This window comes from Cetorhinus maximus, unplaced genomic scaffold (assembly GCF_964194155.1).
Source record: "Cetorhinus maximus unplaced genomic scaffold, sCetMax3.hap1.1 HAP1_SCAFFOLD_693, whole genome shotgun sequence".
In the NCBI taxonomy this organism is placed as follows: Eukaryota; Metazoa; Chordata; class Chondrichthyes; order Lamniformes; family Cetorhinidae; genus Cetorhinus; species Cetorhinus maximus.
The window spans coordinates 87,759-114,612 of record NW_027596635.1 but is presented as its reverse complement, the minus strand read 5'-3'; the positions used below and the strand labels follow the sequence as shown (position 1 = coordinate 114,612).

The 26,854-nt window shown below is 46.6% G+C and overlaps 1 protein-coding gene across 1 annotated transcript; it reads left to right on the top strand.

Annotated features, from left to right (window-relative positions):
* On the top strand, positions 1–26,339 carry LOC144674539 (putative G-protein coupled receptor 139). The gene is made up of 5 exons (XM_078535841.1): positions 1–76; positions 19,121–19,392; positions 19,677–19,765; positions 23,371–23,429; positions 25,429–26,339. Exons 1-5 carry the CDS (start codon positions 1–3, stop codon positions 26,337–26,339), a joined length of 1,407 nt encoding a protein of 468 aa, XP_078391967.1.
* The last annotated feature ends 515 nt before the right edge of the window (positions 26,340–26,854 follow it).

Genomic DNA, 26,854 nt, shown 5'->3' with positions numbered 1-26,854 from the left:
ATGGGTGGCCAGAGGAAGGTCAATGCAGAGAAAGGTGAAGTGATTCATTTTGGTATGAAGAGCACGGAGAGACAAAGTAATGTAAATGGGGACAACTCTGAAGGGGGTGCAGCAGCAGAGTGACCTGTGTGTATATGTGCTTCATTCATTGAAGGGGGCAGGGCAGTTTGAGAGTGTGGTTAATAAAGTATACACTATCCTCAGCCTTATTAATAAGGGCATAGAGCACAAGAACAAGGAGGTTATGTTGAACATGTAGCAGACACTAGATCAGTCTCAGCTGGAGTTATGCATCCAGTGCCGGGCACTACACAATTAAAGTGAGAAGGCGTTCGGGAGAGCACAGAAAGGACTCACTAGAATAGTTCCAGGAATGAGAAACTTTTCAAGGTAGATTGGAGTAGATTGGACTCTTTTTCAGAGAGGAAAGAGGAGATTTGATATACGTTTTCAAATGCCATGATGATACTGGACAGAATAGATATGGAGAAAATGTTCCCAATGGTGAAATGATCGAGAACGAGAGGGCACAGATATAAGGACATTGCCAAAAGAAGCAATGAAGACATGAAGGAAACAATCAGGCAGCGAGGGGTTAAGGTCTGGAACGCACTGCCTGAGAGTGTGGTGGAGACAGGGTCAATCGAGTGTTTAGGAAATGGAATGCACTGTCTGGGAGTGTGGTGGAGACAGGATCAATTGAGTGGTTAGGATCTGGAATGCACTGTCTGAGAGTGAGGTGGAGACAGGTTCAATCGAGTGGTTAGGATCTGGAATGCACTGTCTGAGAGTGTGGAGGAGACAGGGTCAATCGAGTGGTTAGGATCTGGAATGCACTGTCTGAGAGTGTGATGCAGACAGGGTCAATCGAGTGGTTAGGATCTGGAATGCACTGCTTTGGCGAGAAAGAGAGAGAGAGAGAGAGGGTGATAAAGAGAGCGGGTGGGGAGAGAGATATACGGTGATGGATTGAGTGACTGGATGGAAAACAGAGAGAGAGACTCAGAGAGCGGCAGAGCGAGAGACTGTGAGAGTGGGGCTGAGGACAAGGGTGCACGAACCTGGGAGGAAAAAAGTTCCTGTTAATGATGTTAATAGTGAGTGGCAGGCAGGAAGGCTCCAGATTTCAGATTCAAAGAGACAAAAGCTGCAGAAAGCAATTTCAAAGTGAGAACAGCTTGCAAGAGGCAAGAAAGCCCAAAGAGATGACTAAACTACTGTAACTGTTTCCGATGTGAAACGTGAAGCAGTGGGGTGCTGTGGAGGTAGCGTTGGTGAGACAGAGAGAGAGAGTGTGTGGAAGACAGCTTGAATGCATGTGGTGACCCAGGGAAGAGGAGCATTGGAAGGAGAGTTCGAATCCCTGGAGGTGATCCCTTGCGGAAGGCGTCTGAGAGAAAACGTCAGTTTGGGAGAAGGTTCGAAGGTGAGGTCTTGGAGAGCGGAGATTGGAAACCTTCGTGAGAAGGACGGAGTTTCGCGAGACTGAAGGTTGGCTCATGGTGTAATAAGCGGGAATTGAAGAGAGGGCCATAGGATCTGGTTGAGGTGATATCTGTCACTTGGTTTCAGAGTGTTAGGCTTACTTGGACTGTGTATTTACAGTGAATATTAGAGTATAAGGTAACTTTTGTAACTTGTACTGGCCTTACAAATCTGTATATATCTGTAAAGGTATAGCTGTGGGAGAAGGAGTATTGTGATACAGTTCATCTTTTATTATTAAATCAATGTTTTATTTTTTTGTTCAAAGTTCATCAGCTGACTCTGGTGAATCTGTTCAGTCGCCACTCTCCACGTATTTAAACAATCAAATAACAGTTAGGGTCTATCAAGCTGGGATCCACGCTGGGATCAGGCTTGTCCATTGATAACCTCAGCTGGGAGCGTCAGACCGGGCACAGGTTCCTGATTGGCTGAGGATGCTGTGCGTGTCCTAAGGGTGTTGATCCCCGGTTGGTTGTGGGGGGGGGGGGGCATCAGTCACCGGCGGAGCTCCGTGATTGGATGGGGCTGCTGTCCATCTCAGGGTGGCAGGAGCTGATTGGGAGTTTGTGGATAAATATTCCACTCATGGCCTGGAAACGCTGGGAGGCGACTCTGGTCTGTTCTCAGTTGTTCTGTTTCTTCATTAATTGAATAATGGGTGTAAGTGGATATTTCACCAAACTCTTCACCTGCTCTCTGAACTTGGACTGAGTCACCCCATAAATAAATGTGCAGCAACTTAAGTTCACCAGCATCCATCCGACTTGTGCAAATGTATATTCAGAATGCGTGTAATCACTGGGATCGGTTCCTGTGATGGTGTAATATAAGAATTCAATAACCTACACCGACCACAGGAGAATGAAGCTGCCGGAGGTGGTGAAGAGTAAAATCACAGATTTCCTCCTGCTCTCCATCTCTGGGTCACTGCGATTCTCTCCCTGGCTCTGACCCCTCAGTCCCTTACGTACCCAACTGGCCACTATAATGTGTCTGACTGTCAGAGCGTTGAGCGACAGGATTAAAGCGAACGGGAGCAATGGGGTTATAACCGTATCAAACCTGTCAAATCCCACCCATCCGGGGTCAGTAAAATAGCTAGGCTTTCTATAACAGAACCAGGGTACATTGTCGATGATCTCTCCAGCTTCTTGTGTAAAGTAGCGTGGGGTGTTTTTTAAACAGAGGAGAACGCCGGTTGTTGCTAGAACCACAGCCGCAGTTTTCTCGGTGCAATACTTTCTTTTCAGCCTGTGGCAACAAATGGCCACAAATCGGTCAAAGGAGAAAGTGACGGTGAACCAGACAGAACAGTCAGTGGCTGCACGAATTAGGACAATGAGAACACTACACACGGGGGTGATTTCCAGGAAAGACTCTGGGAAATAATAATAACTGAGCTGCCTCAATACAACCTCAGTGATAATGAGCACTAGATCCGCCGTTGCCATGGCCACCAGGTAGCGAGTGGTGCAATTGGTGAGACCACACTTTCTCCGGGAAAGTATCAGAATTGTCAGTAAATTAGCTATAAGAGAGAGAAGGGAAAGGAAACTGGGAATTAATGATGAACACTTGTCCCTGTCAGGCTCAGAAAATAAGGGCAGGAATTTACCACCAGATAACGTGTGGTATGAGTGGTCAGTGTGCGTGTGTGTGTGTGTGTGTGTCTGTATGTGTGTGTCTGGGTGGTTTATGTGGTGTGGGGATAGGGAATGGATTAGCAGGGTTTGAAATTCAAAAATCATAGCCGTGACATGAACCCAATGTAAATATTTTACTGAGGTTGCGTTCCAGGTTTAACTCTGAACCTCTGTGTTTCCTCATGGGACCCTCCACCCCATCCACAGCCATCTGAGATTGGCGGTCGGAACCAGAGCACCTACCATACCCCCAACACAAACCCCCAGTTTTGGAGCTTCCCCAGGATTGGGACCTCTCCCAGAATTTGACCACAGCCCAGCTTCAGACCCTCGCTGGATCGGATCATTCTCGCGATCGGAGCCTGGGTGGGGCTGGACTGCTCTCTCCCTTTACTGGTATCGCTGTGTTCAGACTATCCCCGAGTTCTGACCTTCCCAGTTCGGGACCCTCACCAGGTTCGGACCCTCCGAGGTTCGTACCCTCCCAGGTCGGGACCCTCACCAGGTTCGGTCCCTCGCTAGGTTCAGAACCCCCACCAGGTTAGGACCACTGGCCACAAGTCAGGAGCGTGATGGAATAGTCCCCACTTGCCTGGATGAGTGCAGCGCCCACAGCTCTGAGGAAGCTGGACACCCTCCAGGACAAGGCAGCCCCGCTTGATCGGCACCACATCCACAAATATTCACTCCCTCCACCACCGATGCACTGTTGCAGCAGTATGTGTACCATCTACAAGATGCACGGCAGCAACTCACCAAGGCTCCTTCCACACCTATGCCCACTACCATTTAGAAGTGCAGGAGCAGCAGACACATGGGGAACACCACCACCTGGAACTCACTCACCATCCCGACTTGAAAATATATCGGCCGTTCCTTCACTGTCGCTGAGTCAAAATCCTGAAACTCCCTCCCTAACAGTGCTGTGGGTGTACCTACACCGCACGGGGACTGCAGCGGTTCAAGAAGGAAGCTCAACACCCACCTTCTCAAGGGACAATTAGGGATGGGCAATAAATGCTGGCCCAGCCAGCGAAGCCCACATCCCGAGAATGAATAAAAGGAAAACACTCCCCATGTTCGGTCCCTCAGTAGGAATGCCCACTCCCTATTTTTTACCCCACTCAGACACCGACCCCTCCCCCAAACCCAGTAGTTTTCAAGTGTATTTGCATTCGGACCATCATCCGGTTCGGACATTCCTCAGGTTCTGACTCCCACAGGTTAGGACACTTGCCATGTTAGTATCCACACCAGGATTGGGCTCCCCGGGTTCAGACCCTCCCCGGGTTCAGACTCCCCCACCCCGGGTTCAGATTCTTACTGGTTCAGTCCATTCCAGGGATCAGATTCTCCCCATATTCTGACTCTCCCCAGGTTCAGACTCTCCCCGGATTCAGTCTCTCCCCATGTTCAGACCCTCCGCTGTTTCAGACTCTCCCTGGGTTCCGTTCCTCCCAGGGATCAGACCCTCCCCGTGTTCAGACCCTCCCCGGGTTCAGATTCTTACTGGTTCAGTCCCTTCCAGGGATCAGATTCTCCCCATGTTCTGACTCTCCCCAGGTTCATACCCTCCACTGTTTCAGACTCTCCCTGGGTTCCGTCTCTCCCCAGGTTCAGACCCTCCCCTGGTTCAGACCCTCCCCGGGTTCAGATTCTTACTGGTTCAATCCCTTCCAGGGATCAGACTCTACCCATGTTCTCACTCTCCCCAGGTTCAGACCCTGACTAGCATCAGGCCCTACCCGGTTCAGATTCTCCCCGGGTTAAGGCACTCCGCAGATTCACGCCCTCCTCAAGTTCAGACTCGCTCCAAGTTCACATTATCTGCGGCTTGGACTCTTCCCGTGTTAAGACTCCCCCTGGGTTAAGGCTCTTCCCGGGTTCATACTCACCCTGGGTTAAGGCTCTTCCCGGGTTCATACTCACCCTGGGTTCGCCTCTTCTCGGGTTCAGACTCTCCCCAGGTTCAGACCCTCCTCAGGTTCAGACTAACTCCGGGTTCAGACTCTCCCCGGGTTCAGGCTCTCCCAAGGTTCAGACCCTCCCCAGGTTCAGACCCTCCCTGTTTTCAGAATCTACCCGGGTTCAGACCACCCCCGGATTCAGAGCCTCACCAGGTTCAGAGCCTTACCAGGTTCATACTCTCCCAAAGATTCGGACCCTCCCCAGGTTTGGACCTTCCCCATAATCATAACATTCTATTAACTTTCCTAATTACCCGCTGTACCTGCACACTAACCTTTTGAGTTTCATGCACTAGGACACCCAGATCCCTCTGAATCTCAGAGCTCTGCAATCTCTCACCATTTAGATAATAAGCTTCTTTTTTATTCTTCCTGCCAAAATGAACAATTTCACATTTGCCCACATTATTCTCCATTTGCCAGATCTTTGCCCATTCACTTTCTATGTCCCTTTGTAGCCTCCCTACGTCCTCTTCACAATTTACTTTCCCACCTATCTTTGTGTCATCAGTAAATTTAGCCACCATTCCTTCGGTCCCTGCATCCAAGTCATTGATATAAATTGTAAAACGTTGAGGTCCCAGCACTGATCCCTGTGACACACCACTCGTCACATCCTGTCAGCCAGAAAAAAGACCTATTTATGCCTACTCTCTGCTTCCTGTTAACCAGCCAATCTTCTATCCACGCCAATATGTTACCCCCTACACCATGAGCTTTTATTTTCTGCAATAGTCTTTCATGTGGCACTTTATCAAATGTCTTCTGCAAATGTACGTACAGAACATCCACCGGTTCCCCTTTATCCACAGCACATTTGACTCCTGCAAAGAACTCCAATAAATTGGTGAAACATGATTTCCCTTTTTCAAAACCACATCGACTCTGCCTGATTAACTTGAAGTTTTCTAAGTGCCCGACTATGAAGATTTGAAATTATAGCTTCTAACATTTTATTTGTCACAGATGTTAGGCTAACTAGCCTATATTTTCCTGCTTTCTGTCTCCCTCCCTTTTTGAATAAAGGATTTCCATTTACTATTTTCCAGTCTAATGGAATCTATGGCATTTAGCAAAATTAAAACCAGCGCATCAACTATCTCACCTGCTGCTTCTTTCCAGACCTTTAGGGTGAAGCCCATCCAGACCTGGGGATTTGTCAGCCCTCAGCACCAACAATTAGCTTAATACCACTTCCCTGGTGATTGTAATTTTCCCCAGTTCCTCCCTCCCTTTACAGTTATTTGCGGGTTGTTACTAGTGCGCTTTATAGTGAAGACCAAAGCTAAATACCTGTATAATTCATTCGCCATCTCCCTACTTTCCATTATCAATTCTCCAAACGCACTCCCTATAGGACCAATTCTCACTTTGTTAACTCTTTTCCGATTTAAATATCTATAGAAGCTTGCACTACCCATCTCGATATTACTAGCGAGCTTTCACTCACACACTAATTTTTCTCCCTTCATTAATATTTTTCTCATCCTTTGCTGTTCCTTATGTTCTTTCCAATCTTCTGACCTGCCACCCATCTTTGCGTAATTATATTGTTATTCTTTAAGTTTGGTACTGTCTTTAACTTTTGTAGTTAACCACAGAGGGTGGGTCCTCCCCTTGGAACTTGTCTTTCTGATTGGAATGTATCTATTCTGTGCACTCTGAAATGTCCCTTTAAATGTCTGCCACTGAACCTCTCTTGACCTGTCCCTTAACCTTGTTTGTCAGTTCACTTTAGCTAGCTCCACTTTCATGTCCTCATAATTGCCCTTATTTAAGTCTAAAATCCCAGTTTTAGGCGCACTCGTTTCTCCCTCGAAATGAATGTAAAATCCAATCATATTCTGATCGTTGCATCCAGGGGTGTCTTCACCGTGAGGTTATTAATTAATCCTACCCAGTCAATCTTTACCAGGTTCAGTATAGCCTGCTCTCCGGTTGGCTCCTGAAGGTGCTCTTCTAAGAAACAACATCGAAAACATTCCATGAACTCTACATTAACGACAACTTTGCCCATCTGATTTTTCACCACCAGGTTCAGACACTCCCTGGTTTCGAAAACTCACCAGAATCGGACCCACACCAGCATCGGACCATCACCAGCATCAGACCCTCACCAGTATCGGACACTCACCAGCATCGGACCCTCACCAGGCTCAGACGCTCACCTGGCTCAGACCCTCACCAGGCTCAGACCCTCACCTGGCTCAGGCCCTCAGCATGCTCAGACCCTTACCAGGCTCAGACCCTCACCTGGCTCAGACCCTACCCAGGTTCGGGCCGTTGCTGGATTCAGGCCCCCTCATTGTTTCGAGAATCCACAGGTTCAGAGCCTACCCAGGTTTGGACCTTCCAAAGACTCGGACCCTCCCCGGGTCCATGCACTCTCTGCGTTTGGACCTTCCTAAGTTCAAACCTTCATCAGGAGCGTAACTCTCACTAGGTTCCGATCCTCCCCAGATTCGGGCACTTCCCAGTCTAGAACCTTCTCAGGGATCCGAGCATCGGCCGATGGGACTAAAGGCTCTGGGGAATGATGAAGGAGTTTCAGAAGCACTGGTGTGGAAGGCAGCATTGTCAGAACAGATGGAGCGGAGGAGGGGAATTTGGGAGATATTGAAACAGAATCATCCCAGGAACTGGGGAGGGAGGAAGTAAACTCCAGGGAGCTGTGAGAGTCGGTGAGATTAGAGTAGATATTGGTGGGAAACCCATTCCCTGAAATGGAGGTAGAGAATTCGTGTAAATGAGGGGAAGGGAAGTTCCTGAGATGGACCATGTGAAGAGAAGGAAGTGGAAATTAGGAGCAACATTTTTTGCGTTAGAATCAAAGGAAGAAGATGGCAAAACACAGTCATCAAAGCACCCAGGAACCTCAGAAAGATTGGAACAATGACTGGTCCATGCATCCTACACAAAGGTAGCATTGCGAGCACACATACAGGCTCTCTCCGCGGGACAATTGGAGTGTGTAATATCCCTATGTTTCCACCCAAGGTCCACACACCTACACTTCACCACAGGCTCCCTGTCCACAAATCAGGATGATGACCCTGTGAGGGTTCTCATTCCTGGAACAGAACCGATGAAGAGAGAGAGGAGTTCCAGCTGGAATGGAGAATGAACAAAGCTGAATGATCCCATTCCAAATGGGATCCTCGGAATGACCCAGAAGGAGATGGTGGTGGACAATTGGCCGCGAAATGGCCTGGTGATGTCTGTTAGGAAAGATCCCACCCACTGTGTGTTAAAGGAGAGCTCGGGATTCACTGGCATTTGGAGCAGAGGGAACTCGGCTTCAGGAGCACGGCTCCCAGCTCAACACGGAGGGAGTCACTTGGGTTGTAGGACGGACAGAGATCCCTGTGGGGTGGGGGGTAGTGGAAGGGAGGGAGGGGGGAGGAAATTGAGAGACCAATAGTAATGAGTAAATACAATCCAAAAACGACAACATGTTTCAGGCTGATTTTTGATAAGGTGATGAAGGAGAATGTAAATCCTCTGGGTTGGATGGAAGGCCTGGATACAGACTGAAATAAAACAGATAGGGAGAGACAGCAGGGACATTATTCGATATACATTAACCATCACTAGAACATGATTAGAGGACACAACTACAGCTCGTATAATTCATATATTAAAAACAGAACATAGACCAAGTACAAAGTACTACAGACCCGTTCACACAACGTCAGTGGTGGGAAAAATAACGGAGTCGAAAATCGAATAGAAACACATCCAGAAACAAACAATATAATGAAGTGTAGTCAGCACAGAGTCCAAAAGCCAGGTCATACTTGAGTAACTTCATTGAATTATTGACTCGTTATCAGACATTTTAGATCAGATTAGAACAATAGATGGAAAACACTGTCATTCTCTAAAGACCTTCAGTAAGTTACAACATCACCGATTGGTGACTAACCTCAGAGCTAGTGGAGTTATGGGAAAAGCAGCAGAATGGACAGGGAGCTGGCTACAAAGAACAGGAAACAGGGAACACGGGATAAAGGGGATTTACTGAGGCTGGTGGGAGGTGGGAAGTGGTTTCCACAGGGATCAGCCCTGGGATCACTGCCCTTCACCATTTACAACAAAGATATGGAATCGAGAAGCAGAAAGATAATTTCTAAATTTGCAGCCAAATCCAAATTGAGAGGATAGTGAACACAGAGCAAGAATAAAACAAAATAACTGAACACATTAATAATAACTAATAGACTTGCCCAGTGGACATTTCAATGGGTAATTCATTTTAACATAGCTAAACATCAGGTGCTGCATTTTGATAGGAACCGTGAGGGTCCCAAATAATCCTTGGAAATGACTTTCCTCAAAGGAGTGGAGAGGTTCAGGAGTTCAGGGGAACAGGTTCACAAATCATTAAAAATAGCAACACAGGTTAACAAGAAGATATAAATCCAAACAAAGCAGTGGGCTTTATTTCTAGAGGAATGGAAGTGAGAGGATATAAACACAAAGAGAATTGGAATACTGTAACAATGCTGTCGGGTCGCTCAAAAGTCAGCAACTCGGTGATGTCTGTTTATGTTCAAGTAGTTCAATAGAAAACAGAAAAATATCGAGTTATGTGACGTGATACACCCATTACCAAACACCTTCAATGAACAGCTCAACTCTTGCCTTTTTCAGCCTATTCCATTGCTAAAATACAGAGGCTCCATGGAATGGAGAGATCACTCAACAAATAAAAAACATAGAACCAACTTATTTCATTCGGGTTAGTGACCCGCAGTCAGCACAATTCTACGCTGACAGATATCCACACTAATACATGGTCGGTTGGATCAGGTATTGAACTTTGGATAGTGACCCATACTCAGAACAATTCCCCAGTGACAGATACTCCGAGTACTACATGCTCATTGGGGTCAGATTTCACCATTGGTTAGCGACCCATACTGAGTACAATTCTACACTGACAGATACTCCTCGTAATACAAGGTCATTGGGGTCAGGTATTCAGCTCTAGAAGTGACCCAAACCCAGTGTGATTTTACTCTGATTCCCCCTAATACCTTCCTTCAGGGAATCTGACTTCACTGAGTTCAGGTTCAACATTACACAATATTCCAGTAAAATCAATAACTTGATCATTCAGAAAGTCTCTCAGTTACAGAAAGATGTTTATTAACTTTTAAGGAAATGGATTGAAAATGCAGAGAACTCAAGACATTTGACTGAGGCAAATGAAATCACTGATCAGGTGTCTGTATAGTGGTGAGCACTAGATCAGCAAGTAACATTCTCAGTCACAGAGTAAAACCAGAGACCAGCTCACACACAGATTTACACAACTTCAATGGTTATAGACACTCACCAGGAACTCCAATAATAGCGAGGAAGGTGTTTTTTTAGCCATTTGAATCGGCAGATGCATTGTCAGTGTGAAGTGATGTGTCCCATTGTGCCGCAGGTAATCTCTGTTTTGAACTCTGAGGCGATACCTTCCCAAAGCCTTTCATTTATACCCTGTGGGATCACCTCTGGGGATATGGAGATTGGAGCATCCTTCAACTTTGCTTTCAACAATGAAGAAACAGATTGTGACATGGAGTTCGGTGATGGAACATGTCTACTCCTGAGATTGAACTGCCACATCCCAAAGACTGGACAATGTGGAGCACATTGTTTAAATAAAATGAGAAGCTGTATTCTCCCAACAATGGCGATGTCACCTCAAACACCACATCAGCCCCATCCCTGGGTCTCATTTTGTTTCAGTGACATCCTTCACTTGACTGCGACCCATTCAGTAATTACATTCCAAATGTTCGAGTGTCTCTCTCGAAGCTGTTCCACTACACTCTGTGATATAGCTGCCCTCTCTCAATGTGGACATTCAGTGAAATGATGGAAGTTCGTTAGTTTTGATTATTCATTGTAGAATTCAAACCATAATGGACCTGAAGCTAATTCAACAGGCACAAAATGCTTCCATATCTCAACCCAATACAGCAACTCAAACTGGTCCATGACTTTAACCCAGTGGAAAAGTACAGTCCTTCCAACACATAACAAACACATCAACTGATACAGCCCGAGAACTGGTAAAGATGTAACAATGGATGCAGACCCTCAAACTGGTACAGACCCTCCAACCGTGACGGTTTCTGATTCATTTTTGTGATTCTTTTCTCTGGCTTCTTTTTCTGACATTTTCATTCTGACTTTTCTTTGACCTTTTTACAAGATGCACAGCAGGAATTCACCAAGGCTCCTTCGACAGCACCTTCCAAGCCCATGACCTCTACCCTCTCGAAGGACAAGGGCAGCAGACACATGGGGAACACCACCACCTGGAAGTTCCCCTCCGAGCCCCTCACCATCCTGACTTGGAAATATATCGGCCGTTCCTTCACTGTCGTTAGGTCAAAATCCTGGAACTCCCTCTCTAACAGCACTGTGGGTGTACCTACACCACATGGGACTGCAGCGGTTCAAGAAGGCAGCTCACCACCATCTTCTCAAGGGGGAAATTAGGGGTGGGCAATAAATGTTGGGCCCAGCCAGCGACGCCCACATCCCGTAAATGAATTTTTAAAAATGTGAGTGTTTTAAGACCTTTTTACAACTCTATTTTCAGAATTTATTTGACACAAGTTCTCCCCTAAGCCTCAATTTGGGGGTGGCGCTGTCACTGCCTTTTTTTGTGTGCGCTGTAATTTCGGGACGCTCCCTCAATTTTTCCCTCCCCTCAATATTTGGGGTGCTCGCTAATTTTTGGGGTTCCCTTCCTAAATATCCACCCCCACCACTAACATTTAAGGCCCTTCTATGAATGCTGTAGCCTTGCCTCTTTGCCTCACACACACCCCGCCACCCACAGACAACTTGGAGCCTCCATTTAAAGCCATCTGCATTTTCCTGTCTCCCTCAAGTTAAGGGCTCCCCCACCCCTTCAATTTTTTCCCTCCTTTTTTTTCCCGCTTACACACTCCCCCCTGTCTCAATGTTTGGGTGTTCCCACCCTCAGTGATGGGGAACCCCCACAATATTGTGGGGCTCTCCGTCAAGGCTGCCGCTACTCTATTTTTGGGTGACCCGTCAATTTACAGCGGTGCACCCCAAATTTTGGGCCACTCTTTAAATTGGGCTAGTCCCCAATTTAGCCCCACCATTCCGCCACCCACCCCACCCCCCAAAATCTTCCCTCCCAACCCCGTCCCTGCCACACCCTCAATTTACGCAGCATTTTTCAGGCCCGCTCAATACTTCCTGACTTTCCTTCTGACATATTTTCCTGACAATCTGTGCTCCCGCCTCAGTTTTGGGGTTCCCTCACCTCATTTTCAGGGGGCCGCCATCATTTTATTTCCACATGCGCTGCAATTTTTGACCACCCTCTGAATTTTCCTATCCACTCAATCAATATTTGGAGATTAGACCTCAATTCTTGGGACACACATCCTCAATATCAACCACCACCCCCCCCACCCCACCTTCACTGTGGCAGGCCAGCTCCTGTTCCCCTGCCCCCACCCCTCACCCCACACTTTTGGCCACCTCAATTTGACAGCAATCTGCATTTTCTAGGCTCCCTCAATTTATGCCGCCGATTTCATATATTTACTGATGGTTCTGTTCCAAACTCTTTGCTTTTGACTCTCCTCCACCTCAACTTTGCAGTGTTCCCACCCTCAGCAGAGTGGCTCCCCCTTAAATATCGGCCCCCAATCCACAATTCTGCTCCCCTCAATTTTGGACGGCCCCTCACTTCATTGGCGTCCATGCGAATTTTGGGCCATGCCGTCAGATTTGGGATTGTCCATCAATTTGGCACACCCTTCCCCCACCCACGCCCCTTTCCACGCTCCCCACCCCTGGACACTTCAATGTAGGGTGCCCCTACTCAATATTCCCTCCCCCTCAACTTTGGGTCCGACCATCAATTTTCCAGTCCTCCCATCTACTCCCAACCCACCCCCTCCAGCTCCGAGGGCCCCTCATTCATTTTTCAACATCCTTCATATGCGATTTTCCTCTCCCTGCAAATCGCCCCTTCCCGGAACATTCCTTCTGCAACATTTTCTCCTTTCAATTTATTTCCTGAAAATCTACACTTCCCCTCCCCTCCTCCCAATTCAGGACAAAATTTATCAACCCCTCAAATATTGTCCCAATTCTATTCTGAATTTTTAAATTCATTCACGGGATGTGGGCTTCACTGGCTGGGCGCAGCATTTGTTGCCCATCCCTAATTGCCCCTTGAGAAGGTGGTGGTGAGCTGCCTTCTTGAGCCGCTGCAGTCCCTTGTGGTGTAGGTACATCCACAGTGCTGTTAGGGAGGGAGTTCCAGGATTTTGACCCAGCGACAGTGAAGGAACGGCCGATATATTCCCAAGTCAGGATGGTGAGTGGTTTGGAGGGGAACTTCCAGGTGGTGGTGTTCCCCATGTGTCTGCTGCGCTTGTCCATCTAGATGGTAGTGGTTGTGGGCTTGGAAGGTGCTGTCGAAGGAGCCTTGGTGAGTTCCTGCAGTGCATCTTGTAGATGGTACACACACTGCTGCTACTGTGCGTCGGTGGTGGAGGGAGTGAATGTTTGTGGATGCGGTGCCAATCAAGCAGGGCTGCTTTGTCGTGGATGGTGTCGAGCTTCTTGAGTGTTGTGGGAGCTGCACTCATCCATGCAAGTGGAGAGTATTCCATCATGCTCCGGACATGTGCCTTGTAGATGGTGGACAGACTTTGGGGAGTCAGGAGGTGTGTTACTCATTGCAGTATCTGAGGAGTCTTGAATGGTGCTGAACATTGTGTGATCATCAGCGAACATCCCCACTTCTGACCTTACGATGGAAGGAAGGTCATTGATGAAGCAGCTGAAGGTGGTGGGGCCGAGGATACTCTCCTGAGGAACTCTTGCATTGATGTCCTGGAGCTAAGGTGACTGACCTCCAACAACCACAACCATCTTCCTTTGTGCTCGGTATGACCCCAACCAGCGATGAGTGTCCCCCCTGATTCCCATTGATCTCAGTTTTGCTCGGGCTCCTTGATGCCACACTCGGTAAAATGTTGCCTTAATGTCAAGTGCAGTCACTCTCACCTCACTGTTTTTGATAACGGCACGGCATTTACCAGTGCTGAGTTTCAACGGTTTATAATCCTCAATGGTATCACTCATTTAAAAACTGGGCTCTCTCACCAATCTCCAAACGGACTGGCTGAAAGGGCAGTTCAAACTTTCAACGCACGCTTGAAGAAGCTAACTGGAGATTCCTTAGCAACCAACCTAGGCCGCTTTCTTTTCCATTATAGGTCCACCCCTCACACAACAGCAGGCGTCTCAGCTGAGGAGTTATTGTCGAAACACCGTCTCAGGACCAGATTGAGCTTAATAATGTCGAATTTAGAGGGGAAGGTGGAAAGGAGCCAGGGAAGACAGAAAACAACACACGACTGGCATAGTCGCAAGAGGAAATTTACCGTGGGAGAGATGGTATACGTGAAAAACTTCGGGGAAGGACCAAAGTAGTTACCGGGGAAATAACTGCGGTGACTGGACCTCTCTCTTACCACGTGGGGGTGGCAGACTGAGTCACACAGAGACACGCGGACCATTTAAGGAAGAGAGGGACAAGTCACCAAGACTTGGTTCCAGCAGTGACCATGGCTGGTTCAGCATTTCCTGTTGAGTGAACTCAACCCAAGACTGACATGTCTGACCCTGTAAGGGTTATGGATACAGAACTGCAAGTGCCACCGAAACACCTGATGTTCAAGCATCTCCGGAAAAGGAGATTCCTAACAAAGAATCTGAAGTTGTGGAGCTGAGATGCTCCACACGTACCAGGAAACTACCTGAAAGACGGGTCTTGTAATTTGCTTACCCAGTGTAAATACTTTGCTGCCTTGAGAAAGTTGTACTTGTAAATATAAAACCTACGTCCGAGTAAAAGTTGTGGAATGTGGTAATCGTGCTTTTATTTAGTGTGTAATATACCTTTAGGAAAAATTCTTGTAAGTAGGATCACATGATCTTTAGTACCGAATATGAGAGTAACGTGGGCTAACTTAGCATTTCGTAATTAGTGGTCAGCCGTGTGGAGATAGAGTTTGAGTTGAAAGCACACATGTAGTTGCTTCTGATCACCTTTGTAAATAAAGTTAAGGTTTCCACCTACGAAGTGTCTGCTAATCAACTCTATCAATCACAGCAACTCGGCCACTACTCACAACATCTCCCCTCAACCTTCTATTCTCCAAGGAGAAGAATTTCATCTTCTCCAATCTCTCTTCGTAACTGAAGTTCCTCTTCCCTGGAATCATTCTGGTGAATCTTTTCTGCACTCTCTTCATACCTTCACGTCCGTCCTGAAGTGAGGGGCCCACAACTGGACACAATACTCCAGCTGAGGATGAACTTGTGTCACCTACAAGTTCAACATAACCTCCTTGACCTTGGGCTCGATGTCCCTTTTAATAAATGCTAGAGTGCCGAATGCTTTGTTCACCACGATCTCAACCTGTCCTTCCACCTTCACTGACTCATGCACATCTATTCCCGGAACCCTCCATTATTGGATACGTGCTCTTTATTTTATATTGCCTCCCCATGTTCTTCCTAACAAAACAAAATACTTAATATTTCTCTGCATTGAACATCAGCTGCCACTTGCCTGCCCGTTCCACCAAATTCCCTACGTCCTTTCCAGAAGTTCCAGACTATCCTTGCCACAATTGTCAACGCTCCCAAGTCTCGCATCGTCCACCAATATTCAAACTGTGCCCTGCAACACCAATGTCTCGATCATGAGTGAATACTGGGAAAAGCAAGTGTCCCAACACTGACACCCGGAGAGCTGCACACGTCAAAAAATAACTTTCCAAAATCCCGAATAAAGGAAAATAAACATGAAGCACTCTTCACTGTTTCCCTTCACTGGGCTAATTTCATATCCAGGTTGCTACTGCCCCTTTAAAATCCAGCAGCTCTCACTTTGCTCACAAGTCTGTTGTGTGGCACTGTATCAAATGCATTTTGGAAGTCCGTGTCCACCATAACAACAGCAGATCCGTCATCAACCCCTCACTGTTACCTTTTCGAAAAAGCTCCAGCAAGTCACTTAAACATGACTTTCTCTTAAGAAATGGATGCTGGCTTTCATTAATTAACCAGCGTTTGTCTGTGTGACTTTGTCCCTGCTTTTACCCCCACACACACCCCTTACCCCCCACCCCCCCCATTTCCCCCCCCCCCCCCCCTCCCACCCAGCGTCCCTATGGAGGAAAACTGGCTGGCTTGTCCTTTCTGTGCTTCAGATTTGCTATTCTCCAGCTCCATGGCACTGGCTGAGGAAGACTGAAATACTGGGGCCAGTGCCTCTGCAATTCCCACTCTCATTACCCTCAGTGCCCTAAGATGCATCGCATCCGCTCCTGGGGCCTTATTAACTTTCAGTGCAGATAGCCTATCCAAACCCACTCCTCATCAATGTTACGCCCTCCTCGTGTTCGAGTTATCTTCACTTTCACCATGGCCTGGGTAGCATCTTCTTCCTTGGTAAAGACAGATGGAAAGTGTTCATTTAATACCTCAGCTATGTCCTTTGCCTCCATGTCTCAAGGCCTTTTTAGGTCCCCAATTGGTCCCAGGCCATTGACCAACCTTTAACTATTTATATGCCTACAGATGACTTTAAGATTCTCGTTTATGTTCACTGCCTGCCTTTTTTCATAATCCCTCTTTGCTCCTCTTATTTGCTTACTCAACTCTCCTCCGAAGATTTTATATTCAGCCTGGCTCTCAATTAAAGTCCCAACTGACATCTGCTGTGGACGCACTTTCTCTTAAATTATATCCATTTGTCATCCATGGATCTCTGGATTGGTTTAGTCATCTTTTCCCTTTCGAGGGAATATACCTTGACTGTGCCCGAAAAACCTCTACTTGGAAGTTCGCCCAGTCTCCAGGTTCTGTTTTCCCATCAATGTATCGACTCAGGCGCGTTATTATCCAGTTCAATTTGACTTTTGGTTAATCATTCCTCTCTGGATTGTGATTTGTGCTTCTCCATATCCAACATAAAGCTGATGATACAATGACCACAGCCCCCTGAATCTCCTCCCACTGATGCTTGATCCACTTGTCAAGAAGCAGTTGTAGCATTGCCTCCTTTCTCCTTGGATAGGGAACATCCCGCTGTAGAGAAAAGAAAATATCTCAACCAAGTCTAGGAACTCTTTCCCCTCTCTGCCCTTTATATGACTGGGGAAGGACTCATTGGAAGGGATAAAGAGCGTTGAATGGGGAGGGAGTTTACAATCGGTCCGTATTCTGATAGGTGTCAGGGTGAACAGGTTTGAAACATATTTCAGCGTGGGATGGATCGACCCATAATCAAGAGTTGGGGGGGAGGCGCATTGATCCATATCTGGGATGGGTGTTCGATCAGTACATACTAACACACAGACGCTGGGTAACGCTTCGGTCCATACCCAGTGCTTACAGGGGTGGGGAAGGTGAACAGTCTGTTGTCTAGCCTGGGGGAACCGAGCCGTATCATGCGTCAGTCGATACAATTGCAAACAGTTTGTGTTTCCTGGAAGGGGAAAGGATATTTTGGACAAGGCCAAATTCCTTTCATTGAGGAGTGCGTTTGGACAGGTCTATTATCAGGGGAAATGGTGGCTTCTAACTTCGTGAATGGGAACTGCCCATTGAGGGGAAGGGGAGAATTTGGGTGGGACCCTCATGAGTCCATGTCCTCGGGATTCGGTGGGGGGGGGGAGGATGGGGCCAGGCCATTTACTTGGGTGTTGGGTGGGTCTGGGCAGATGCATTTTCCAAAGGCTTGACCCCTTTCAGACGGGACGGGGGCCATTTTGACCCATGGGGGTAAGTGGTTTGGAGGGGATGGAAATCTGCCTGGGGAATCTCACCCGGTGTATCTTTCCCACCCCTCTCCCCTTCCCGCCCCGCTCAGACCTGTCCCCGATGTAACACGGGGAGGAAGGACACGGTGCTGACCAAGTGTTTCCACCTCTTCTGCTTCGAGTGGGTTAAGTAACCAGGTTGACCCATGGCAGCGCAGGTGTCCGGAGTGTATCACTACCAATGGGGCCAATGGCTTCCAGCGTATCGACACCCGATGAGGCTGAAGGGACCCCCCATCCAGGGGGAGCAATTGGAGGGGGCGATGTTTCCGGGCAGCACGGCTCCCAAAGCCAAGGACAGGTCCCAGGATGACCAATCCCCTGGCTCCCCCTTCTCTGCATGTCTCACCCTCTCCCTACCCTGATGTCCCATTTCCGCAGGTCCCAGTGAAGGACACGGTCGGGTCCGGGGCTTGGATTGTGTGTGTGTTTGTTTGATTCCGTTTGAAGCATTGACTTTGGGAGTAAACATGTGGATTGAGAAGCGTGGGCGTGGAGCCTGTTTCTATCAGTCACTTTGCTGCTCTCCCACACTGAGTCCCCGAGTGTCGCTGGGTCGATTGTGAACACTTTCAGCCTCTGCACCTATTGAAGAAGATACCTCCCTTAGAGAGGGTGCAACAAAGGTTCAAAAGTTTGATTCCGGGCATGAGAATGTTCTCCTGGGCGGAGAGGTGAGTAAAATGTTCCAATATTGCCCGGAAATTAGAAGGGTCAGAGATGATCTCATTAAACCATTTATGATTGTTGGAAGATTTGACAGGGTAGATGCTGAGAGATTCATTTCCCCCTTGATGGGGAACCTAGACCATCATGTGACAGACTCAGGATACGAGGGCGGCCATTTCAGACTGAGATGAGGAGAAATTTCTTCACTCAGAGGCTTGTGAATCTTCGGTAGTCTCTACCCCAGTGAGCAGTGGATGATCAGTCGTTGAGTATGTTCAGGACTGAGATCAAGAGATCTTTGGACACTAAGTTGGGCTATGGGATATCGTGATACTGCGTGAAAATGGATTGGAGGGTGTATCAGTTGGAGATTCTGCATCAGTTGGAGATTCTGTATCAGTCGGAGATTCTGTATCAGTTGGAGATTCTGTATCAGTCGGTGATTCTGTATCAGTTGGAGATTCTGTATCAGTAGGAGATTCTGGATCAGTTGGAGATTCTGGATCAGTTGGAGATTCTGTATCAGATGGAGATTCTGGATCTGTTGGAGATTCTGCATTAGTTGGAGATTCTGGATCAGTTGGAGATTTTGGATCAGTTGGAGATTCTGGATCAGTTGGAGATTTTGGATCAGTTGGAGATTCTGGATCAGTTGGATATCTGTATCAGTTGGAGATACTGTATCAGTTGGAGATTCTGGATCAGTTGGAGATTCTGGATCAGTTGGTGATTCTGTATCAGTTGGAGATTCTGTATCAGTTGGAGATTCTGTATCAGATCGAGATTCTGGATCTGTTGGAGATTCTGTATTAGTTGGAGATTCTGCATCATTTGGAGATTCTGGATCAGTTCGAGATTCTGGATCAGTTGGAGATTCTGGATCCGTTGGAGATTCTGTATCAGTTGGAGATTCTGTATCAGGCGGAGATTCTGGATCATTTGGAGATTCTGTATCAGTTGGAGATTCTGATCGGTTGGTGATTCTGTATCAGTTGTTGATTCTGTATCAGGTGGAGATTCTGTATCAGTTGGAGATTCTGGATCGGTTGGTGATTCTGTATCAGATGTTGATTCTGGATCAGTTGGAGATTCTGTATCGGTTGGAGATTCTGTAACAGTTGTTGATTCTATATCAGTTGGCGAATCTGTATCGGCTGGTGAACTGTATCAGTTGCTGATTCTGGATCAGTTGGAGATTCTGTATCGGTTGGTGATTCTGTATCAGTTGATGATTCTGGATCAGTTGGAGATTCTGTGTCAGTTGTTGATTCTTTATCAGTTGGAGATTCTGGATCAGTTGGAGATTCTGGATCAGTTGGAGATTCTGGATCAGTTGGAGATTCTGTGCCAGCTGGAGTGCCTGTACCAGTTGAAGTATCTGAATCGATTTAAGACTCTCAATCGATGTGAGTGATTGTCTCGGTTGAAATGATTGTATTACTCAAGGCTGGTTTAAAGTGGTGCATTAATTTGATTAATACTTTTTATCTCTTTACGCTGTTGAATTAGTTTGAGAAAATTTATTAGTCGAATTCTACAACCAATGGTCACAAAGATCCACTTTAATCACTGAGCATCATGTACACATTGAAAGAGTGCAGCTACATCCCAGAGTGCAGTATAACAGCTCAGATATGTGTGCGTGTGTATGTATATGATATATATATATATATATATAGGTCACAGTCGTGTGAAGGACATCAGTGAAACATTAGGAAGATCTCGAGATCCAAGATGGAACTGATGGTCGTTGTGTGTTGAACATGATCGCAGCAGAATACAACTTCTATTTTTAAAGGTTCACTAAATGTGGACAGAATTGTCCACAATTTGAAGATTTCTATTTTAACCTCGGAAATAAATAAAAAAATATAACTTCACGGATTGAAGCCAATGTCGTAATCTGTTCACGTTAAAATAATATCTAAGTTGCATAATGTTGCATTCTCAATATCCCCAGAGGTGATCCCGCAGGGTATAAATTAAGTGCTTTGGGAATGTGTCACCTCACAGTTTAATACAGAGAGACTGTGCACAGCATGAAGGGACACATCACTGCTCATTGAAAATGTTGGAGGCTTTTGAAATTTTCGCGAAAACGTTCTATTTGATTCTTGCCATCATTGGTGTCCCTGGTAAGTGACAGTAACATTGAAGCTGCATAAATATGTGTGTGAGCTTCTCTCTGGTTCACTCTGTGACTGATCATATTATACCATCTTATTAAGTAAAATTCCTTGCAGTGTCTCAGCAGTTATACCCTATTTCCTCAAATAGCCATTAATCCATTTTTGTAACTCACAGTGTCTCTGAATTATCAAGTTATTGCATTCAGTAAAATGTTCTATAATGTGAATCAGACCTCCGGAAAGACAAACTCTCTGAAGGCAGGTATTAGTGCCTGTCAGGATACAATCGCACTGAGCGCGGGCCTCTACACAGAGTGACCGTGTATCACTGGGAGTATCTGTCAGTGTAAAATTATACTGAATGTGGGTCATTGACCAGAGTGGAATTCTTGACCCTATTGACCTTGTATCATTGGGAGTACTTGTCAGTTTAAAATTGTACTGAATGTTGGTCATTGACCAGAGTGGAATAACTCAATCTAGTGACCATGTATCACTGGGATTTTCTGTCAGTGTAGAGCTGTACTGAGTGTGGGCCACTACACAGAGTGACGATGTATCATTGGGATGATCTGTCAGTGTAAAATTATACTGAATGTGGGTCATTGACCAGAGTGGAATTCTTGACCCTAGTGACCTTGTATCATTGGGAGTATTTGTCAGTGTAAAATTGTACTGAATGTTGGTCATTGACCAGAGTGGAATACTTGACCCTAATGACCATGTATCACTGGGGATATCTGTCAGTGTAGAACTGTACTGAGTGTGGGGCATTGAACCAGAGTTCATTACGTGACCCCAGTGAACATGTATTACTGGGAGCATTCGTAGAATTGTACTGACTGTGGGTCACCAATTGGAATGAAATAAGTTTGTTCTAATTGAAATCATGCTTTATTTGCTGTGTGATCTCTCCGTTCCATGAAGCCTCTGTGTTTTACCAATGTAATAAATGGAAGAAATGAATAGTTTTGCTGCTCGTTCTAGGTGTTTGGTAATGAGTGTGCAAAGAGCACTGTCTCAATAATTCTCACTTTCCTATTGAACTGCTCCAGCAGGAAGATATATCAACCAGGCACTGCCATTTTAACAACCCAACAACACTGTTACGTTATTTGGATCCTCTTCGCAATGACTGATTCTTAAACTGTGTATATTTACAATAAATACTTTACTTTCTCGCATTATTTGATGTCTTTTCCCCTAAATGGTGCTGACAATCTCTGGTTTCATATTTGGCTCAGGTCACTGAATCACCTACTTCTAGGATTGATTGAGGTTTTACAGATCAGTTCTTCTCAATGTTTCAGAGTGTTTACATGTATCACCTGTATCAATATCTGTCCTTATCTCAGTGAGGTGTGCCCTTGTGAGGACAGAAGCCTATAATTGAGGAACAGATATAACCGATTTTCAGATTAGATAGATCAGACTGAGGGCAGTAATTAATAAGCTCAGTCACTTTCTAATGATGAAATGAACTGTTCGATTGTCTCAATTCTGACATCATCCTGGATAAAATAATTGCACCCTCTCCAGTGCATCGATTCCATATTTTAATATAATACAGAGAACGCGCTCTGAGCAGTAATCTCAATTTTGCATAACCAAGATTCTATGTCAGTCAGTCACTGAGCATCGATTTGTTTTCAAACTCATTGCTCTAGAAATGGACCCAATTCTTTGTTTGAGTTGTTGAGAGTCTTGATTTGACGTGTGAATGATTTCACCTGTTCCCTGAACTCCGAAGCCCTTGACCCGAATCAGATCTTTATTTTCCATGAAATAATTTAAGAACTTATGTTTACAGCCACAATGCATCTGCTGTTGCTTAGCTATATTGAAATTATTGAGCCATGTTTAAAAATAATTTTGAAAATGATTAATCTTCCATAATAAATTCAAATTTCTTTTAACGTTTCAAGTACACTTGACTCTTCTTGAGAGCTAAAGAGAAGTGGAAATGTGATGGGTTTTATACCGTAAGAGAGGATGGGGCAGGTGGAGTGGGGTTAGGTGAGAGCCAAGGAGAGATTGACAAAGATGTGATGGGCACAAGACAAAGGGAATGATAATGGTAGCGGTAAAGACTGAAGGATGTGCTGATAGTGGCATAAAGGTAAGATAGCAGAAGGTGTTACGAGTAGAACAATGGGCAGTGCTCTGTGAAAGCACAACTTAGAAACACGAGACAGACGGCCCTGTGTGGGAGGGGATGTGTGGGGAGGAGGGATTAAAAAATGCAAATAATCAATACATGAAAAAACCATAAAAAGTAGTTGAATAAATAAATAAAAGTTGGATTTAAAAATGGGGTCAGGATGGGGGAGAGAGTTCATGGTCTGAATGTTCAGTCCGGAAGGCTGTAAAGTGCCTAGTTGGAAGATGAGGTGCTGTTCCTCCAGTTTGCGTTGAGCTTCACTGGAACAATGCAGCAGGCCAAGGACGGACATGTGGGCAAGAGAGCAGGGTGGAGTGTTAAAATGGCAAGCGACAGGAAGGTCTGGGTAATGCTTGCAGACAGACCGAAGGTGTTCTGCAAAGCGGTCACCCAGTCTGCGTTTGGTCTCTCCAGTGTAGAGGAAACCACATTGGGAGCAGCGAATGCAGTAGAGCAAATTGAGGGAAGTGCAAGTGAAGTGCTGCTTCACCAGAAAGGAGTGTTTTGGATCTTGGACGGTGAGGAGAGGGGCGGTAAAGGGACTGGTGTTGCACCTTCTGCGATTGGATGGGATGGTCCCGTGGGAGGGGGTGAGGAGTTAGGAGTGATGGGGGAGTGGACCAGGGTGTTAAGGAGCGCATGGTCTCTATGGAATGCTGACCGGGGCGGTGGTGAGGGAGAGATTTCTTGGTGGTGACATCATGCTGGATTTGATGGAAATGGTGTAGGATTATCTTTTGAATGCGGAAGCTGGTGGGGTGAAAAGTGAGGACAAGGGGGACCCTATCATGGTTCCCGGAGAGAGAGGAAGGTCTGAGAGCAGAAGTGATGGAGGAACTGAACCTGAGCTATCTAAAATCATGGCCGATTTCTGATTCTGCACGGGATCCAGTCCTGGGTGGGAACAAATCCAAGGGAATATCTGAATCTGGGAATGGGTGGGGCACTGCGGAACAAGTTAGATCAAATCCTATGGCGTGGTCTTAACCTGGTGAGGTTCTGAACGTAGTGAGGGTCTGGATCTGGGGAGGGTCTGAACCCGGGGATGGTCAGCCTCTGGGATGGTCCAAACACAACCTCATTACAGCGTTGGTTCAAACATGGCCAAAACAGCTGAATTCCCGAGGTGAGGTGACTGTGACTGCCCTTGACATCAAGGCAGCATTTGACCAAATGTGGCATCAAGGAGCCCCAGCAAAACTGGAGTCTATGGGAATCAGGGGGGAAACTCTCCGCTGGTTGCAGTCACACTGAGCACAAAGGAAGATGGTTGTGGTTGTTGGAGGTCAGTCATCTCAGCTCCAGGACATCACTGCAGGAGTTCCTCAAGCTAGTGTCCTCGGCCCAACCATCTTCAGCTGCTTCATCCATGACCTTCCTTCCATCATAAGGTCAGAAGTGGGGATGTTCGCTGATGATTGCACAATTTTCAGCACAATTCGCGATTCCTCAGATACTGAAGCAGCCCATGTCCAAATGCAGCAAGACCTGGACAATATCCAGGCTTGGGCTGACAAGTGGCAATTATCCTGGTGCGGGACTGAACCTGAGACGTGTCTATACCCGATGAGTGGCCGAAGCCTGGGAGGATCCAAACCCGGGGAGAGTCTGAACCCAGGGTGATTCTGAAGCTGGAGAGGGTCCAAACCTGGGGAAGGTCCGAAACCAGGGAGCACCCGAGCCTGGTGAGGGTCCGAATCTGGTGATGGTCCGAATCCGCGGAGTGTCCGAACCTGGGGAGAGCAGCCCAATCCCATAGAGGCTCCAATCACGGGAATGTTCCGATCCAGCGAGGGTCTGAAGCTGGACTGTTGTCGAATCCTTGGAGAGGTCCCAATCGCTGGGAAGCTCCAAAATTGGGACATGGGGCGGGGGTTTTTGTAGGTGCTATGGTTCCGAACACCAATCCCAGATGGCTCTGGATGGGTTGGCGGGTCCGATGAGGAAACACAGAGAGTCAGAGTTAAACCCGAAAAGCAACCTCTGTAAAATATTTACATTGGCATCAGGTCACGGCTGTGAATTTAAATTTCAAACTCTGATAATCCATTCCCCACCCCCACCCTCTCCACCCTCCCTTATACACACACACACGCAGGCACACAGAGATACACAGACACACAAAAACACACACAGGCACACACACACGCACACAGACTCACAGACATACACAGACACAGAATCACACAAACACACTCAAAGACGTACACACAGGATTACACAGACCCACATACACACACACATACACACACAAACACACACAGACTCACAGACACACACACATACACACACAGACACATACCAAGACACTAACACGCACATAAACACACAAACACACACAGACAGACTCACACACAGACCACCCATATTACACGTTATGTGGCGCTAAATTCCTGCCCTTAATGTCTGGATCTGATGCAAAGTATGGTGGAACGCTAATTTCCTGTCTCCTTTACCTTCTCTCTCTTACAGTTAATTTACTGGCAATTCTGATACTTTCCCGGGGAAAGTGTGGTCTCTCCAATTGCACCACGCGCTACCTGGTGGCCATGGCAACGGTGGATCTACTGGTCATCGTCACCGAGGTCATACTGAGACAGCTCAATTTTTATTATTTCCCACTGTCGTTCCTGGACATCACCCCTGTGTGTAGTGTTCACAATGCCCTGCTTCGTGCAGCCACAGACTGTTCCGTCTGGTTCACCGTCACTTTCTCCTTTGACCGATTTGTGGCCATTTGTTGCCAGAAACTGAAAAGAAAATATTGCACTGAGAAAACTGCGGCTGTGGTTCTAGCAACAACTGGCGTTCTACTCTGTTTAAAAAACATTCCACACTACTTTCCACAGGAACCTGGAGAGATAGTCGCCAATGTATCCTGGTTCTGTTCTACAAAGCCAAGCTATTTTACTGACCCCAGATGGGTGGGATTTGACTGGTTTGATACGGTTTTAACCCCACTGCTCCCGTTCGCTTTAATCCTGTCGCTCAACGCTCTGACAGTCAGACACATTTTAGTGGCCAGTCGGGTACGTAAGGGACTGAGGGGTCAGAGCCAGGGAGAGAATCGCAGTGACCCAGAGATGGAGAGCAGGAGGAAGTCTGTGATTTTACTCTTCACCATCTCCAGCAGCTTCATACTCCTGTGGTCGATGTATGTTATAGATTTCTTATATTACACCATCGCAGGAAGAGAACCCACTGATTACTCCGAGTCTGAATATATATTTGGGCAAGCCGGATTTGTGCTGAATAATCTCAGTTGCTGCACAAACACATTTATTTATGGGGTGACTCAGTCCAAGTTCAGAGAGCAGGTCAAGAATTTGGTGAAATATCCACTTACACCCATTATTCAGTTAATGAAGAAACAAAACAACTGACAAGGTCAGCGATAGATGGAGGCAAAGGAGAGATCGTCAATTACGTCATGGACAAAAGGACAGAGGGGGTGTTAATGGTGGCGGTAAGGACCAGAGGAGGTGTTGATAGCGGCCTCAAGGTAAGAAAGCAGAATGTGGTCATAGCAGGACAAGGGTAAACACCGTGTGAAAGAACGACATGAACCAATGACAGGCGGCCCTTGTGGGGGGTGGGAAGAGGGGGAGGGGACTGTTGGCGGGGGAAAAAAGATCGAAAATAGGATAAAATGTGGGAATAAAACAATGAATGAATGAATAAAAATTCAAAAAAATGAAAATAAAAATAAGTGGATTATAGACAAAAACAAAATGAGAGTGATTATTGCAAAAAGGGATAAAACGAGGGTGAGGATGGAGGAGAGTTAGTTCATGGTCTGAAGCTGTTGAACTCAATGTTAAGCCCGGAAGGCTGTGCCTAATCGAAAGAGGTTATAAATGCAGTAAAGGTCCGTCTGCACCATCCCCAGAGCACGAGC